Source organism: Heterocephalus glaber, unplaced genomic scaffold (assembly GCF_053883595.1).
Source record: "Heterocephalus glaber isolate CG9 unplaced genomic scaffold, H.glaber_assembly_v1.0 deba00001608, whole genome shotgun sequence".
NCBI lineage: Eukaryota > Metazoa > Chordata > Mammalia > Rodentia > Bathyergidae > Heterocephalus > Heterocephalus glaber.
Window position 1 is genome coordinate 17,490,357 of NW_028258379.1, and position 19,201 is coordinate 17,509,557.

At 38.2% G+C, this 19,201-nt stretch overlaps 1 protein-coding gene across 1 annotated transcript in view; it reads right to left on the bottom strand.

Annotated features, from left to right (window-relative positions):
* Window positions 1-19,201, bottom strand: part of Sptlc2 (serine palmitoyltransferase long chain base subunit 2) — a 115,758-nt gene that overhangs the window by 79,473 nt on the left and 17,084 nt on the right. The window contains exon 2 of the mRNA XM_004837119.4: window positions 12,097-12,291. Coding sequence (XP_004837176.2) covers window positions 12,097-12,291 — 195 coding nt within the window. The remainder of the gene's footprint in view (window positions 1-12,096; window positions 12,292-19,201) is intronic.

A 19,201-nucleotide genomic window follows, 5' to 3' on the forward strand; every position in this document is an offset into this window, starting at 1 on the left:
ATGGAAATCAATAAAAGAGCCATAATTTTACAAATTATAAGCATAGAGAAAGGATTGAAAGAATTCAACATAAAGATAAAGCTTGGGCCACACCAACACTTAAAATACAGGCAGGTGAGAAGGATCCACCAAGAGAGAATAAAAATTAGCCAAAATTAGAAGAAAACTACACAGTATGTCCTGGAAGCCAAGTCAACAAAATGCTTCCACAGGAGAAAAGGATGAATTGTGTGCGTCAAATGCTGAGGAAGTCTGAGAAAGGAGTATTAGATCTTGCAACAGAGGGGTCATGGGTGACCCTGAGAAGAACCATTTTAGATGAAGTAGTAGGAACAAAGAACTGACTGGAGTGAGCTCAAGAGAGGGAAGCCCAAGAATGGAAGCAGTAATGGCAGAGATTTTTTCTCTAAGGGTCAGGAGAAGGATTTTCTTCAGACAGGAGAAATACTACAGGCCTGTGCTAATGGGTGATGGTTCAGTAAAGGAAAACAACTGTTGGAGGAGCCAAATCAGCATCTTCCTGATGGCAAATCTGGTTGTGTTTTATAGAAGAGCACCCAAGGATGAACAATCACCACCTGAGACCTCGAACAACCTCTACTGGACAGCTGGATTCAAACAGAGTGATTACATTTTTACATTTCAGTTACTGCTACCAAAACTATCATAACATTTTCAAAATTTTGTAGGGAGATACAAAACTACAGGGTAAGAAGAGAAGAGAATAAGATCTCAGAACTTCCACGTGGTTTCTTAAACTTGGATCTAAAAACTGCTTATGGGTAGTCACTGGAATCCATGCATTTTATTAATTTTTAACTTTATTTTTTCCCTTGATAAGCATTTTAAAATCACTTTACTAGTTTAACTTTCCTATGGCACTCAATTTAAACTTGGGATAATTCAGAATATCAGACAGGAACTTTATTTAATCTTTTACATTCAGTTAATAGCAAAAACAGTTCCAAAGTGTTACATGCAAAGACTATCTGAATTAAAAGACTGATGCTTGGTCTTTGCCCACTCTAAGGCACTGACCTCCTGGCCCCACGCACTATGAAATTACTCAAGTCTATTGTCTTTCTTTAGCCCTCACCATCCCCCGTTCTAGGCAGCTGGAGGATTGACTGACCTCCGATATTTGGCGCCTGAAGTGGGAGCATGCAATCCTGGGAGGGAAGTTCCACTGGAGTGGACTAAAGGACGCATGGTGTGTTAGGTGGCGAGGGGACTCCACGAGCAAACTCAGAAGATGTCTAAAGAGATAGTGAAAGATAATGGAGAAACACTGTGGCTTCCATGTAGGAAGCTTGGATTGCCTTTTGTCCAGGTCTGCTGCAGAGGGGCCCAGACCAAACGACACCTGAAGACATTGGAACCATAGGTCATGATGATCCAACTTCTACAAGCAAATAAAAAGAAATGGGGGATCTGTCGAGAGCCATTCTACATAAATTTTGGGGAAATCATTTCATAATTTAAGTATGACTATAGCTGTCTAAGGCCCAATGTCGCCAGGGCCTCAAGCTGGCTATAGTGTGCAGAAACATAAATCCACTTTGCCTCCAGTCACAGCTGAGGCTTCAATGGTCCTGTGATGCTGTTATGCTCAAGGGCAAGTGTACATCAGCTGAAGACATCCTGGTTATTGTAGAGCCAAGTAGTAATAAAAAAGGGAGGAACGGACTGAGAAGGAGGAGCAGGCTGTTGCTGAGAAGGTGGTGACCAAGGAATGGCTCTGTGGCCTGGAAACAAAAAGGAATGAACCAGAATGCCAGAAGGATTTGTAAGTGGTGCTGCTGCTGTTAACCCAGACCTAGTGCTTCAGAGCACAGGAGCAGGAGGCCCTTAAGAAGAAAAGACTAAGTCTTTAACCTGACAAATCCTTCTCAGATAGCTGGCAATAGATTCTTATGCAACATAGTATGGTGCCTCAAAGGTGTATGGTTTGGGTATTTGCAACCGTTGCAAGACAGCTGAAGAATATTTTATAACATTAAACAATTCATGTTACTGTTACATTTGTATATATGCAGGTCCAAATGTAACATTCTTGCAACATGATCTGAATGGGGAACAAATGGACCTTGAATATTAGAATAATTTGTGTGTATTTGTGTGTGTGCGTGTGTTTGTTGCTGGGGATGAACCAGGGTCTCGAGCATTTTAGGCAAGCACTCTACAACTGAACAACACTCCAGTTCAAATTATAAATTTTAAAATGCATTTTTAAATTTTTAATTGACACATCATAATAGTACATATTTATAGGGTACAGTGTGACATCTCAATACATGTATACACTCTGTAACAGCCAGATCAGGGTAACTGGCATATCTGTCACCTCAGACATTTATCATTTCTTTGTGTTGATAGTTCAACATCTCTCTGCTAGCTATTTTGAAGCAGTCAATTGTTGTCAATCACAGGTATTCTACTGTGCTATAGAACTTGAGAAGTTATTCCTCCTACCTAGCTGCACTTCTGTACCCATCCTTTCTTCATCTCCCCTCCCCTGCACTCTTCCCAAGCTCTGGTAACCACATGTTTGTTTTTTCAGTACTAGGGATTGAAGCCAGGACCATATACATGCGAGACAAGGACTCTGCCACTCAGCTATGTCCTGTCCCTTTTGATTTTTTATTTTGAGACAGTCTTTCACAGTGCCCCAGTCTGGCCTGGAATTTGTAATCCTCCTGTCTCAGCCTCCCAAGTAGCTGAGATTACAGATGTGTGCTGCCATACCTGTTTAGAATTAGAATTTTTTACAAAAACATTAATAAGCTGGGATTTAAGCTTTGGGAAATGTAAATGAAACTTCAACTTTATTCAAATGATTTTGAAAACTAGTTATCAGTCAAGATCATCAACAAAAGAGAAAATACAACAGTGGAGCTCAGAGGAGAAAGAGCCTGCAGGACAAGGAGAGGGAGAGCAGGCTGCCCCGATTCCTAAAGACCAAAAGCAATGAAAGTGAGCAGATTTTTGCCAGTATGGTCCCCATAAAATTTGCAAATGGGACCTCACAAATTCTCTATTCAATAAGAATTACTCACTAATCATATTAAAATGAACAAAGTCTCCAGACCCACAATTCTGAAAAGATCAGATGAAATCTCTGCGGCCTCATAGTCACTAAATGGAGACTTGATTATTGATGAGAACAAAAAAGAATTATTCATAAGAAATTCATAACTCAGGAAGCCAAAAGCAACTCGGATCTGTCCATTAGCATAGGAAGAAAACTGCATTTAGAAAAGCTGCAATTGTGAAAATCAAGCTTTACTATGCTTACAGGAAAGTGAGCCTGAAAAATGCTTATCACCTCCTTCTGACCCATAAATATATTTCTAGCAAAACGGAATCCAATTCAAATTAATGATTACAATTTTCCATTGCATGAACATGGCAGAAAATTTACTATTTAATTTTACACCAACATTATTTTAGATGGAGAAATAAACTGTAAAAAAAAAAATAGCTTTTATGTGTTTTTATATCCTGGTTACAAAGTACATATTTTGTTAGTATTACAACAGAGTTTTACAACTAATCTTTAAGAATAGCTTTGACTAAGCAAGGTATTTGTGTTTGGAAACACATGTACAGTTATTCTTGGTTTTGTGGTTGCTGTTTGTTAAGTGAAACATCATTATGTGCAACAATATATATGCAATTATTATAAATAGTTTTTAAATGATTAGACAAATCACAAAACCAAAATAATACTGAACAATAAAGATAGCTGATGTTCTTATGTGATATAGGATGTTCTCATAAAATAATATTAGTGATGAGTATTATGACTGAGCATAAAAATTCTTTTTCTGGCAATAAAAAAAAAAGGGAGGAAGGACAACTTTTTTACTGGCCTAGCTATTATTGTATCATTTATCTTATCTTATTGTATTATTTATCTTATCCTAGCTATTATTGTAAGAATGCTCTCTGGGGCTGGGAATTTAGCTCACTGCTGCTGATGCCTGCCTCGAAAGCACAAGGTCCTGAGTTCGATCCCTGGTACAAAAAAAAAAAGTATAGTTAATTGTAAAAGAAAGAAAAAAAAGAACACTGTCCTTTACAGCCTTCAACAACTTAAGATTCTCATCAACCTAAGATCCTCATCAACATAAAGTCCTCATCTACATAGGATTACCCCCGTCCCCTAAGTCATCTGATGCTCCCTCCAATTATTGTGTGTACCCAATAAATAGTGGCTAGCTCGGAGTCTTTGTTTTTGCCCATTCTGAGGCACTAACCTCCTGGCCCTCCATACACTTTGAAACTAAAAAAAAAAAAAAAAAAAAAAGGATCGATGCTTAAAGGTTCAAATTACAAATTCTTGTTATTAGAACAAAACAAAAAAGCTATATTGTTACTCCAAACCAAAAACCTAACAGGTGATAGGAAAACTCATCTCTTTTTTTAAAGAGTCTCACTGTGTAGTTCACACTGGCCTTGAACTCATGGCAATCCACTTGCCTCAGCCTCTTGAGCACTGGGATTACAGATATGTAGCTACCATCCCTGGCAGTGATGGGAAAACTTGTAAATACCAGCACTAAAGCAAAAAGGTTAAGTCCTAAATGCATACAAAACTGTTTCATTTTCTTTGTTTGTTTTTTTTGGTACCGGGGATCGAACTCAGGACCTTGTGCTTATGAAGCAGGCAGCAGAACCACTGAACTAAATCCCTGTCTTTTTTTTTTAAACTAAGTTTTATTTTGAGTATAGCTTCCTACTGGTGAGAAGTACATAGAGTAAATAAAAAGAGATGAGTAAATAAAGATTCCATGTAATAGAATATTATGCAGCAAAAAAAGGAATGAAATTCTGATATATGCTACAATATGGAATGAACCTCAACAACTTTATACCAAGAATCAGACCCAAAAGACCACAGACTACATGACTTCATTTATATGAAATGTCCAGGACAGGTCAATCATATATAAGATACAGGAAGTAAATTAGCCATTACCTTGAGAGTAGGTATTTGGGGGAGGGGGTTGAAAATGTTATAAAATTAAGTGACAGCTCTGTCTGCATAACTCTCAGTATACTAAAACCCAGCATATTATATACTTTAATTATTTAAAAAACCAAAAAGTCTGCTGTCCTGGGCCCCACACATAACACAAAGCGATGGAAAATCATGTTCTTTTTAAAGGTGGAATGATACATACAATTAAAGATAAACCACCTGGCCAAGCCTATAGTTTAATACACTAAGCAAATACACTACAAAGTTTCCTAAGATACTGCTAAACTGACAAGTACCAGAACATTCTTATTAAGCTATTTTTGGAAGGCCAAGAATAAAATTCTTCCAGGAACTTCTATTAATACATTTCAATCGATTTCTTTCTTTTGTATATTGAAAATTAATCACATCAGGATGTACATACATAATATCCCTTCCCAGAGGCTGATCCCTCCCATTTCTGACTATCTGATCGTGAACATGATGTCAGTTTTCAGCTTAGTAAAAGCGTGGTAATCAATTACCTTTTTTTTTTTTGGTACCAGGGATTGAACTCAGGACCCTGCGCTTGCAGGGCAGGTGGTGGAACCACTGAGCTAAATCCCTGGTCCCAATTACCATATTTTATCCCTTAGATTTCTAAGTACTTCCTACATGTATATTAGAACACTGTTAATAATTCAAGCTTTTTTTGCTCTATTATATATACATTTCTGGACTACTAACTTTTTTTTTTTTTGGTACCGGGGATTGAATCGGGATCTTGCACTTGCGAGGCAGGCGGCAGCACCACTGAGCTAAATCCCTGGCCCTCTGGACTACTAAATTTATTTCACATTAAAAAAAAAACTACAAAGAAGAAAAAACAACATTCTTGTCTAAAACACCACTCAGAACAATCAGGAAAAAAAAACTCAAGAATTTTATGCGATTTAAATAACAGAACAAACTATGGGTAACTCAGCTTTATTAGTGTAACTATACAATTCAGTTCTACCCAAAGCAGCAGTTATTTCCCTATTAAAAAAGAAAACCAATAGTTGACCTGAGCTCTTGTATGGTGGAATGAGGAAGAAAATCACGATGTGGTTATGGATATGTTTTGTTAAATGAGGAAGTGGCAACATTATATTTACCTGCTGTGATCCCTAGCAAGCACTTTCCTTCACCTCGTTCCAAGTTTAACATTGAAATCTGCCTATCCCTCATATCTCTCCAGCACGAGGAAAATGTGATTTATCATGAGGCTGAATCACCCTTCCTTTTCCTTTAAAAGCTAAATTTTGTATGAAAAACGGCAGCATTTAGCTGCTATAACTGCTAATGTTAAAATCCCACTGAAATAAATTTGAATAATTTAGTACAATCCTCTCTACAAACTCTAGAGGCAAATATCTCCCTCTGTTTCACATACTTCCTCTTATGACTTCCTCCAAGGGCCATTTCCTGATTAACCCTATGCTACTCAGATTAATTTTTTGTTCTACATTTTCATACAATTCTAGCACTATTTACTTGTATAATGGTTTGCAAAAGTACATAAGTTTGAAGGTTTATATTTCCTCAACAAAATTAGAAACTACTTAAGAATAAGATCTGTGTGTTCTAGGGCCAGGGTTGTAGCTCAGTAGTTTTGCTGCCTGCTGTGCAAGCGCAAGGACTCGAGTTCGATTCCGGGTACCAAAAAGAAAAAAAAAGGTCTGTGTGTTCTAATTCTTTCACATAAAATAAAATATACACAAGTAGTCCCAATACTTCAAATAGTATATTTACCCTCTGGAAAAATGAAACAAGTTCCAAAGATACAACTCATTCATAACATAATTCAAATACCTGTTCATGGTTTTGTTCATTCATTCACTTATTCATTTAGTCACAGTTTGAGAAACAGCTGTGCAACGCCCATACTCAGTCTTCTGCTCAAGAGCAGCCCTGGATTCCTTACTGTCTACTAAACCTCTTCATCTGACATTCAAAGCACAATTTCTCATATATCTACATTCCACGTTCTCCTAAACACTCCTCCTGCCTTTGCCTGCACTATAAATCAAACCTTAGCTATATCATCAGTCATAGCAGCCATTGACTCAGTCACAGGAAGATGTCAGTCTGTGAACAAGTAAATGAAATACTCCACAACATAAGAAGTACACAGGCAGCTATAACTGAGGGATGTGCAAAACAAACATATGGATATACTCTGGGTGTATACACTTACAGGAAGAAAGAAAAAATAATCAAATTTAAAAATTTGTTTTCAATGATGAAAATTAGAAGTTCAGAAAAAAAGAATAGAGCTAAGTAGTCAAGAAAATGCCTCTTCTTCAAATGGATATACTTGTTTCCAGAGATGATCTAGAAAGCACTGAGTGTCTCATAAGAGAGTTCATTACCCATGTGGGCTTAATTATAAAGCAGGTGTTGTATGAGCACATGGAAGACATCATGGTCTTAGAGTTGAAAGAAGGACATAAGCAGAGTTGATCACAAAATAAAACTGCAAAGTAAATGCAAAACAAGAGAAAGTCTCACAGAATGCAGAGGATAAGGCCAAAAATAAAATAAATAAATAAATAAATAAAGATATGTAGAGCCTGTTCAGGAGATACAATCTACACATAGTAGGAATACCCGAAACAGAGGACAAAGCAAATGAAGCTTTAATTTAATTTAATTTAATGAAACAATAATTAAGGAACTGTAGGTCTGGGGATGTAGCTCAGTGGCACAGTGCCTGCCTGGCAAGCTCAAGGTCCTGAGTTTGATCCTTGGTACCAAAAAAAAAAAAGGAACTGTATCTTTAAAATTTAAAGAAAAGAAAACACCATTTAGCTATATCCTGGTGGTGACTTTTAAAAATTTTAAGAATTAAGAAAACAAATTTTGCAAGTAATCCAGACAGAGAAAACAATTTACCTATACAGGGGCAAGTATTTCTTGCAATTCTAAACGGCAGAACACAATGAACAACATCTACACAGTTTTAGGGGAAATAATTTTGGGAGGTTTTTTGGGTTGTTTTTTGCTTTTTTGTTTTTGGTACCCGGGATTGAACTCAGGACCTTTGTGCTTTTGAGGCAGGTGGTGGAACCACTGAGCTAAATCCCCAGCCCTAGGGGAAGTAATTTTGAACCAAGAATTATAAACACTGCCAACTTAGTATTTCTGCATGAAGGCAAATGGAAGACATTCTCAGACAACAAGAGGTTAAGAAAGTACATATATCGACCAAGAACCTCTCTGAAAAATTCGCTGAATGATTTACTGCAGCCAACAGAAAAATTACAGAGTAGGGACCTGAATGTATGAAAGGTTTGATGGTCATCATTAAAACTAGTTTAAAAGCCGGCCAGGGATTTAGCTCAGTGGCGCCTGCCTCGCACCTGCCTTGCAAGCACAAGGTCCTGAGTTCGATCCCCGGTAGGGATGGGTGTGTGTGTGTGTGTGTGTGTGTGTGTGTGTGTGTGTAGGGGAGGCCCTAAAAAAGCATGAAATCTAAAATTGTTACATATAGGGTAATAAACCTAAATGCAAAATAGATTTGTATTCCAGATACAAAATTTCCAGTTTATGTGGTTTTAAACTGTCAAAATAGATGCCAAACATTAGTGTACTGTGAAAATAAACAGTTTTATTTTTTGCCATGTAACACTGATATAAGAGAAATATAATTCCCTATTAGATGTCAAATATGCTGAGTTTGTGGTCCTACAATATGAGGAACAGCAGGCATGGTGGTGCACGCCTGTAATCCCAGCACTTGGAGGCTGAGGCAGGAGGATTACTGCCAGTTCAAAGCCAGGCAGGGCTAAACAGTGAGTTCAAGAGCAGACTGAACTACAAAGTGAGACCCTGTCTCAAAAGCCAAAACAAACAAACAAACAAACAAGCAAACACCTCAAACTAAAAAACAAATTAAAAAACTCACATCAAGGAATAAAATTTCGAACCAAGGGAAGAAGTTAGGAGAGTTTTATGGGAAATAAGGAGAGAATAGCTCCTGGATTTCCAGAAGGGGTCCTGAATGGGGTGGTCACCAAGGCCCTTTGTCAGGGGTTAATTTATGCAGCAAAGTCACAATGTGGGTCAAACAACAGCCAACCTATAGGATTACAAGTTGTCTTTTCTCTTGTTGCTGAGACAAAATTCCCAACACCCAAAGTTAAAGGGGGAAAGGTTTATTTGGCTTAAAGTTCATAGAAGTTTCAGTCCATAATCCACTAGCTCCAAGGCAGAGTGGCAGAGGGGCAATAGCTCATGGCAGTGGAAGACAGCAAAAGCAACAGGAGACTTTAACAGTGTCTTCCTGCCCCTTTTTATCTTATTCAGACTACTCAGGGCAGGTAGCACTCACACCCTTAATCCTAGAGTTCTTGAGCCCTTAGCTAGCACTGCACCATGAATCACACACTCTAGATTCAGCTACCTCTGAAATAGCCCCATCTCATTCTCATGAGGCCTGGGGCAGGGGGTCTAAACACAAGCCATAACACAAGTATAGTAGTCGCAAAGCTAATATTGATCCAATAGGGAAATGAGTCACGTACTTGTCAAGAATAAAAGCATCTTTCAGAAGGGATGCTCTGGTCACTCACCTGGGCCGATGATGCCTATCTGGTCTTACTGGACCAGGTGGTGCTAATTATAGTAATAATCTCAAGTTGCTGTTTATTCATTAGGGAGGCATGTAGGTCTGGCTGTCACATCTTTATCTTGAAGCATGGCCTTCTTCAGATGCTCCTCCAGCCACCATTCTGATGTCTTTATTTTTGTGCTGACTTCCTTGAAGGCCCAGTTCCTTGTTTTTTGGGGGGTTTTTTGGTACCGGGGATTGAACTCAGGACCCTGTGCTTGCAAGGAACCACTGAGCTAAATCCTCGGGCCCCCAGTCCCTTTCTGACTGTATATTAATATCTACCTAACTTAGCTGCCTATAATAGTATTATAAAGATTCATGTTGTTAAGCCATAAAAGTGCTTTGTCACTGTGGGCAGGACAGTACAGTATAGGCATTCTAAATGTTAACCTGACACAACTAGAAAATGGTAGATTTCCCTTAAAAAAAAACTAGCAAGTTTATAATGTTAAAACTGATAATGTAATTTTGAAGAAAATTTCCAAAGCACTGGTTGGAAAAAACAGTAATGACTGCATGAGATGGTAGTTCATGGAAGTCAATTTGTCATTGAGTTGTGGACAAAAACAGAATATATATATATTTGAAGTTTCTGGAATTGAAAACAAGTGAAAAACCAAGAAAAAGTAACAGGAGAAAAATACTAAGGAAGCATTAAAATTTGCACAAAAGATACTGACAGACACACAGGTGAATTATACTCATAAACTCATTAAATTCCCAATTAATAAGATCCAAATTGAATTAAAAAAATCTCTGATCCAAGATACATTTGTATAAAACAAAGGCTAAAAGGGTTTAATGGTAATAGAAACTCTTTAGGTCATAGAAATGGAGAACAGCATTTTTATTAGGCAGAAATAAGGCTATTACAAGATATTTCACATTTAAACACTGAAAAGAGGGCCGGGGATTTAGCTGAGGGGTTTCGCCGCCTGCTGTGCAGGCACAAGGACCCAAGTTGGATCCCGGATACCAAAAAAAAACCAAAAACACAAAAAAAATTGAAGAGATTATGTGGCATTTATATGTAAGATATTTGTTCAGTATCTAGACGTAGATGGTAGTTTTACTGCTGTAAACTGAAATAGACACATATATTTTAAAGCACATTTAAAATTAGTGTATTTAATATACTTAAAATTCATCAAGTAATCCTTCAGTTAAAGAGAACCAAGTAGAAAAACAGAAAAAAAAAAAATTAATTTTCCCTACCTGACTTAATTCTGAATACAGATTTTTAGTAGCTTTAGGTATTTTAAAAAATTAATTGGTTGGGGCCGGGGATTTAGCTCAGTGGTTTCGACCCGAGTTCGATCCCCATTATCAAAAAAAAAAAGGCATTTTTAAAAGCACAAAGGAGGAGCCAGGGATTTAGCTCAGTGGTTCCCGCACCTGCTTCACAAGCGCAAGGTCCCCAGATCAATCCCTGGTACCAAAAACAAAGCAAACAAACAAAAAAAGCACAAAGGAATATTCAGAGAGAAGTGAAGTAAAGGAGGTCCTCTCCCTAGAGATAAACATTATCATTTGTTTCCATTACTAAAACTAGACTGTTTTCTACTGTAAACAGAATGGCTGAGTCACATTCTGTTTTAAAGCTTGATTGGAAGAACTAATCTGAAAACCAGACAATTATATGGATAATGCATTCAGAAGAAAGGATATCAGAACCCAATCTCTGCAGATGAATGCAAATGAAATGTGGTACACAGAAGGAAATATAGACAGGAAAGGCATGGCTTTGTGGGCACTTCCTGTTCCCATGGCCATAAATAAGCTAGGACAGCAGCAGGCTCCCCTCAGATTTTTTTTTTTTAACTTTTCACTTTCTAATCCATGAAATAGGGAAAGTGTTCCCCACCTCATTTAGTTCTTAGGTACATGCTTTGACTTCTCCACATTCCTTTAAACTTGTTTCTTAGCTTTCTTTGTGGAATGTTTTCATTTAACAGCATTTGGATATTGACACTCCTTGTCTAAGGACTGAGTTCCCTCCCTGTGAGTAGGTCATTAATTGAATTAATTGTTAAATGAGGAACTGTATATAGTATGTACATTACAATACTCAGAACAAAGAAACAAAGGAAACTCCACCTTGATGACTTTGCTTTTATTTGCATAACTCTTACATACAGTAAAATAATGTGTAACAGAACATAAAACTACAGTACTGTATAGTAAAATCAGGAAAAATTACAGTGCTATAGAGACAAGGTATACTGCACCAGAAAAAAAAAAAAGACATTGAGGCTCTATAAGATGTACAGAACTGTACACCCCACAAAAAAAGACAGGTCATAAGTCCAGGCAGCATAAGTCTGAACAACTCACCTCAGTCCGAACAGTTGTTAAACAGGTAGTTTAAATAAGCAATATCTGCACCCATACGTCTAAGGAAAAAATTTTGTGTGAAAGAACAAAGACTTCTATAAAAGGCTTCTATGTACAGAATCAAAAATTCTCTAACAATTACCTTTTGTTCTTCTCTTTCTGTTGCATGGTGACATTTTTCAATTCTCCAGTGCCTCAAGAAATCTCGAAGATATCCAAAGAGGGTGAGGACACCATACCCTACATATGTGAGCACAGCAACCAGCATGGGTGTTTCTTCAAAAGCTTCATTAAATGGTCTTTTATAAAGTCCTCCATTTTCTGTAACATGATGGATCTGAAAGAGAAGTTGAAAATGTGTATTTCAAACTCAGCAAAAGACTTCTATCTAAAGTCTAAGTTCTAAGAGATCTGTAGAAAGTACCTTGAGAATTGCGCAGTAGTCCAAAGAAACATGAAGATCTAAGCAGGAAACACTTGTTTTTAATAGAAATAATTTATAAATCACATATACTTCACAGGAAGAGCTTTAAAAATTAATAAATAAATGAATAAGGACTGAGAAGGGCTGATTAAACAATGCCTAACACTAGTTTTTATATTTCCTGAAATAGATTCTAAAATGCTATGATTGAGGTGGGCCCAGCTACTTGGGAGGCTGAGTGGTGGGAGGATAGTGAGTTTGAGATCACTGTGGACACCAGAGCAAGAACTTGTCTCTAAAACAAAACAAAGAAAATAAAAAATATAATAAAGACAAAGCCTATTCTGAAAAATATTGTTAGCTTATCAATGAAGCAATCAAAAGTTCAAAAGCAAATTCAGTTTTAGAATCCAAGTATCTGTAAATGTTTTACTACTATGCAGCCTTAAAGCTACTCAGCCATAGTACTCCAAGTAACTGCCAGCACTAGGCCACTGTGGAACATGGGGTTCATATTAACCTTAGTCAATGATAAGACAGGTTATGCCCAAAGTAAAATACTTATATAAGTGTGGTCCAGCATTGGATAAGGGTAGAAAGAAAGATAGGTACACTGGCACACACCTATTGGCCCAGCTACTCAAGATGCTCAGGTGGGAGGACCACTTGAGCCCAAGAGTTTGAGGCTAGCCTGGGTGACACAGCAGGATCCTGTCTCTTAAATAAGAAAATTGTTTAAAAGTTAACAACATAAGCAGGGCCCAATGATACACAGCTGTAATACCAGTTACCTGGCATGCTGAGGCAGAAGGATAATGAGTTTGAACCCAGCCTCAGCAATTTAGCAACCTGATGAGACTCTGACTCAAAATAAAACAAAATGAAGGGCCTGGGATTTAGCTCAGTGGTTCTGCCACCTGCCTCATAAGCTCAAGGTCCTGAGTTCGATCCCCAGTACCAAAAAAAAAAAACAAAAGCAAAATAAAAAGGACTGGGCGAGTAGGTCAGTGTGCTGGGTTCAATGTCCAGTACCACCCTCACAGGAAAAAAGTCAGTATAAAGAGGCTGGTCAGCTGGGCAAAACTTCTTGAAACACAATAAAAATAACATTCTGTTGGGAGCCATTCTACATGATTTTAGGGAAAAATTATTTCACATTTAAATTATGATTAGGCCTAGTCTTCTTGCCTACAGGCCAGCTATGACATGCCAAAACATAACTCCATTTTTGCCTCTGATCACAGCCGAGACCTCAATGATCCAGTAATGCTGTGACACCCAAGGGCAAGATTACATCACCTGAAGACATCCTGGTTCCTTGAGAACCCAGTAGTAAGAGAAAGGTTTTACCTGGGGAGGGACAAATTCCTTATTAGCTTAACTCATCCCACCCACTGTTGTTAAGAACATCTTGCTCCCCGGGGATTTAGCTCAGTGGTTCCGGTGCCTGCCTCGCAAGCCCAAGGTCACGAGTTCATCCCCCGGCACAAAAAAAAAAAAAAAAAAGTGAACAAGAACATCTTGTTCATCTTACCTTCCTAATCAACATAAGCTCCTCATCCACCTGAGATCCTCATCAGCATAAAGATCCTTGTCAATTTAGGATTACTGCCACCCTCTGAGACATCTGATTATAAGATCCCCATCATCCTAGGTTTACCGCTGCCCTCTGAGTCATCTGTTACTCCCTATTAACCCAATAAATACTGGCAAGTGTGGGGTGCCTTCAGCTTTTCTGCCCAGAGCAGCACTGACCAGGCCCAGAACTCAGCTTCTTCTCTGGGTCTCATTTCTGGCCTTTATTCTTTATTTGCCTTGTGCTGTCGTGGCTCACAGGAGACCAGGACCCACTGCAGAGGTTCTGCTCACGTTCTCTTTCCCTGTTCGCTACAACATTCTAATCATTTCCTTAAGAACTATACCTTAAAATATTTTGCCTTATCAAAGCTGTATTTAATATCAGCGCCAAACTGTCCTCAAACCTAAAACTGTTTAAACTATTCATTCTCAACTGTACATATCATTAAAAAGCCAGGTGCCTCTCTAATGTAGAGCCAACTTATATGTCAGGAACACTGTGGGTGAATTTCTTGTAAAGGTATTTCAGACATACCCAAAACAGTAGAAGTAAATTTATACTATAGGAGGTACTATGCAGGAAGGAGCCAGTTAAACCATTAGTCCACCCCCTCCCCCATTTTCGTCTTTTTTGCAGTGCTGGGGATCAAAGTCACATCCTCTGCATGCTAGGCAAGTGCTCTACCACTAAACTACAACCCTAGCCCATTAGCTTACTGTGTGATTCTATCAGTCTTATTTAAAATTAAATGTATTTTAAACTGGGCATGGTGGTTCATACCTATAATCCCAACACTCTGGGAGGCTGAGGCAGGAGGATCACAAGTTTGAGTCCAGCTTGGGCAACTTAGCATCTTAGTGAAACCCTGTCTCAAATAAAAAATTTTAAACAAAGGGTTGGAGATGTAGCTCAGTGCCAAGGCCCCAGGTTCAGTTTCTAGTAATTAACACATGTGAAAAAAAAAAAAAGTAAATAAATAAATAAATGTATGTTAACTAAAGTTCTAACATAAAGTGACTTTTGGAAAGTGACTTCTTAACACCAGGGACCCTGATCATGCAGGAACAAAATGGACCAGCCAAATGATATGCAAACATCTCACAGGTAAATTAGAAACAGTGGAGCTGAAGGAGTTACTCCCATCCCTCCATTTAATTCTAAACAGTTCCCCCCAGTTGGTTATTCCTGCTTCCATTGTCTTAAGAGAGAGAGAAAATAGGGCCGGGGATTTAGCTCAGTGGCGCTGCACCTGCCTGGCATGCACAAGGTCCTGAGTTCGATCCCTGGTACTGGAAAAAAAAAAAGAGATAGAAAATTAAAGAGCAAAAACTCAGATCCCCAATGCTCTGATCTTATCTTAAGGTCATCCCCTACCCTACTCCCACCTCAGTACAGATTCATAAATATGCGTTACATGTCATAAATATGATTAAGATCAGAGTGGATTCTGGGATGACTAGCCAAGTTGGGAGCCCCTCAGCACCCTGTCAATCACACCTACAGAGTCAGTGCAAGGCACCCAAGCTGAGGTGTATAGCTTTTAAATTCAGAAAGTCTGATTTATCTGTGCTTTTGTTACTCTGTTGCTACTTTTGTGTGCTCTGACCTATGTGCTGTGTTTTTCTCTAACCCCAGCATCTTTCTTGCTCCATGCTATTTCTTTTGTTGGCACACACTTTCCCTGAGCACAACTTCTGGTGATCTTCAATAAATGTAGATGCTTTCTACCTACCACTGGATATACACTTGGCAATTTTTTCTTGTCATACAAAAGAGCCTGGACAATATTCTATCAGCCCATTTCCTAGCAACAAGTCTTAGAATTAAGAGAGAGCAAAATAATTTGATCTTTAAGTATAGATGTTGACATTTACCTTTCATGTGATTCAACAATAAGGGCATCACCATGGTGTACGTGTATAATGTTCCATGAGGGAAACTAGCAGACCATTTTGGGGTTTTTTGGTAGTGGGGATCGAACTCGGGACCTTGCGCTTTCAAGGCGAGGCAGGCGGTGACACCACTGAGCTAAATCCCCTGCCCCTAGACTATTTTGTTTATGAGCGCACATTCAGCACCCAGCACAGTATTTATTACTAACAAAAAGTTAACATGTATCCAATAACATTTCCTTTTATTACTACTGCAGAAAGTGACATCTCACAGGAATGTAATAAATCTTTGTCAAATTGATGAAAATATACTTTATGTTCTTTGCTCTTTCAAAACAAGTACCCTGGCAAAGAAGGGATTCAGTTATAGAGATTACACAATACTAAGGTACTTCTAGAACTCAGACCTGATGCCTTTTAGTTTCTTTTTTAAAAATTTTATTTTATCCCATTCCCCCTCAAGCCCCATCCCCTCCCTATTGCCTTTCAGTTCCGAGTGCACTAGCAGTGATATCTAAGCAAAACATGGGCTATTAACTCTTAAGTTTATTTCAAATTCCACATTCACCAGGAGGCCTCTTAATAAGTCAGTCATTCTAACTAAGAGTTATACTGTCAACCAAGTAATCAAGAAAATAATAGTTTATCATTCCCTCCAAATTTGAGAAACAGTATGTTCACAGGAAGCAGACAAGAATATAACACTGTTAACATTATACAATATAGGGTAAGATTTAGGTATACCTACAAATACCAAAATACAACTGCTTCAAGCAAATGCAAATAGAAAACAAAAAGGCAAGGAAGAAATTTTTTCCCTTGCCTCTTGCATCACCTATTTTGGTCAACATCACCATTCAGTCCACTTTATTTTCTGGCTCCCATCAGAAGAAGTAATGAATTTTTTTTTGCCTTAGTTCAAATTATTGTTGGGTACCAAGGAATTTTAAGGAGGCTGAAAATGTTGTATATCTTGAGATGGGCATGGAATATACAATATATACTAATGCTCACAGTGCTATACACTTCCATAATAGACTAGCACATTTTTTTACATAATAGCCTACCATAGTGGACTAGCGTATTTTACTCTACTACTCTTTTTTGGTAACAGAGTTTGCACTTGGGACATTGCACTTGTGAGGTAGGTGGCAGAACCACTGAGCTAAATCCCTGGTCCCTACTTACTTTTTTTTTGGAGACAGGGTCTCACTGTGTAGTTCATTCTGGCCTTGAACTCACTATGTACTCTAGGCTGGCTTTGAACTCAAGGTAATCCTCCTGCCTCAGCCTCCCAAGTGCTGGGATTATAGACATTTGCCACAATGCCCAGCTTTATTCTATTTTTAAAAATTAGTGCCTTTTTCTTTGATGAACTACTACTACAATATCCTTCTTCCCATTAGGTCTCCTGGCAACAATGAGTATCCCCATACTCAAATTATTCTTCCCAAATCATTGAGACATTCCTATGTTCAAAATGCTCCACTGTCTGTAAGATAAAATCTCATGTCAGCTCTAACAAAATAAAAATTCACTCTATACCATCATGGTACCAAAGTAAGTCTCCAGCCCCTACGACTGCCATTATTTCCTTTTTCCTATTTCCAATAACATCACCTTCTTGCTGCAAGTCTTTCCAAAAAGAATCCTGCAGGGGTTGAGGGTATGGCTCAGTGGTACAGCACTTGCCTAGTATGCTCAAGCCCCTGGGTTCAAGCCCCAGAACCTCACTTAAAATAAAATAAAGTTGCATACAAATAGAATCCTCCCTTTGGCAAAGTAAAAATCTTCCAGTAGTGGTAAATCCATTACCGATGTCTAATACTAAGAAAGGAAGAAGCAGTAATATGTTACTTATAAATGGGGAGGTTAGCAGGGCATGGAAGTGCATGCCTATAATCTCAGCATTTAGGAAGCAGGAGGACTGCCATACATTCAAGGCCAGTTTGAGCTATGTAGTGAGTTCAAGACCAGCCTGAACTACAAAGACAGACCCTGTCTCAAAACAAAACAAAACAAAAACACAAACAAACAAACAAACAGAAAATCAACCAACCAACCTCAGGGAGCTAACACCAAGAAACTGCTAAAATCGGAAACTGAAAGTCACTGCTTCTGAAGATGAAGAATAGGCACACAGAGGAGGGGAATGTTATATGTGAACCTAACAGATGCTTAGACCCACATGCTAAAGGCAAGAGATGCAACATACTCTCAACTGGTTCAAGAAAAAAAATAATCTTCAATGTACATGTGTGTGGGGAAAGAGAAAAGGGGAGGGTAAGAATGAATTCTGCGGAACCATTTGGACTCTGTTGCAGTAACAATGTTTCTACCATTTAATAGTTCAGTATTACTTTAAAACAAGAACATTCTAGGGCCGGGGGTTTAGCTCAGTGGTTTTGCCACCTGCTGCGCAAGCATAAAGACCTGAGTTTGATCCCTAGTACCAAAAACTAACTAAATAAATAAAAAATAAAACAAGAACATTCTAGTTATCAAAATCAGGAAATGTATAATACTAGTTTCTAGTCTACAGCTTTACTGCAATTTTACCATCTGTCCTTATGATGTCCTTTATACTAAAAGAAAAACTTAGGTTAGGTGTTGCATTCTGTCTCTTTAGTTTCAGAAAACAAACCAAGCTGGGTGTGGTGAGGCATTCTTGTAATCCTAGCACTCTGGGAGGCTGAGGCACAAGGATTACAAATTCCAGTCCAGCATGGCAATTCAGCAGTTTAGCAGGGCCCTGTATCAAAATAAAATAATAATAGCTAAAGGGGTGGTGGGGTGGGACGGGACATAAAGCTCAATGTGAAAGCCCTAGATTCAATCTATAGTGCTGCTAACAATAACAAAAATTTTAATTGCACTGTAGAATGACTTATAAGGAATGATTCTGAATAAAGGTTTCAAAACTCCCATGAAAGGACAGAGTAGCAATGTAATGATGCAACACTGACTACGAAACACTGACACTGGGGAAACAGGCTTAACACTTCTGAGACCACATAAACATGGTTTCTTTAAGCAAACGAACACACTCCAGTTAAATGTCAGTATGGCAGAACTGCTCACCTGGTGGATGGTTTGGGAAATTATTTTAAAAGCTTCATATCTAATACATCTAATTTGAAACACTCATTCTTCATCAATCAAAGAACTATTACGAGCATTTTGTATTAAATAAAGCCCATCCATTTCTAAGTGGTGTGCTCTGCTGCCCCTTAAAATGATACTGTCTTTTCTTGGAATTTTACTGAAATGTTCTAGCCTCTCCCTACTGCATACCACACATACTAGAGAATTGTTTGGAGCTTTGTACAAATCACACAAGCTATGCCACGCT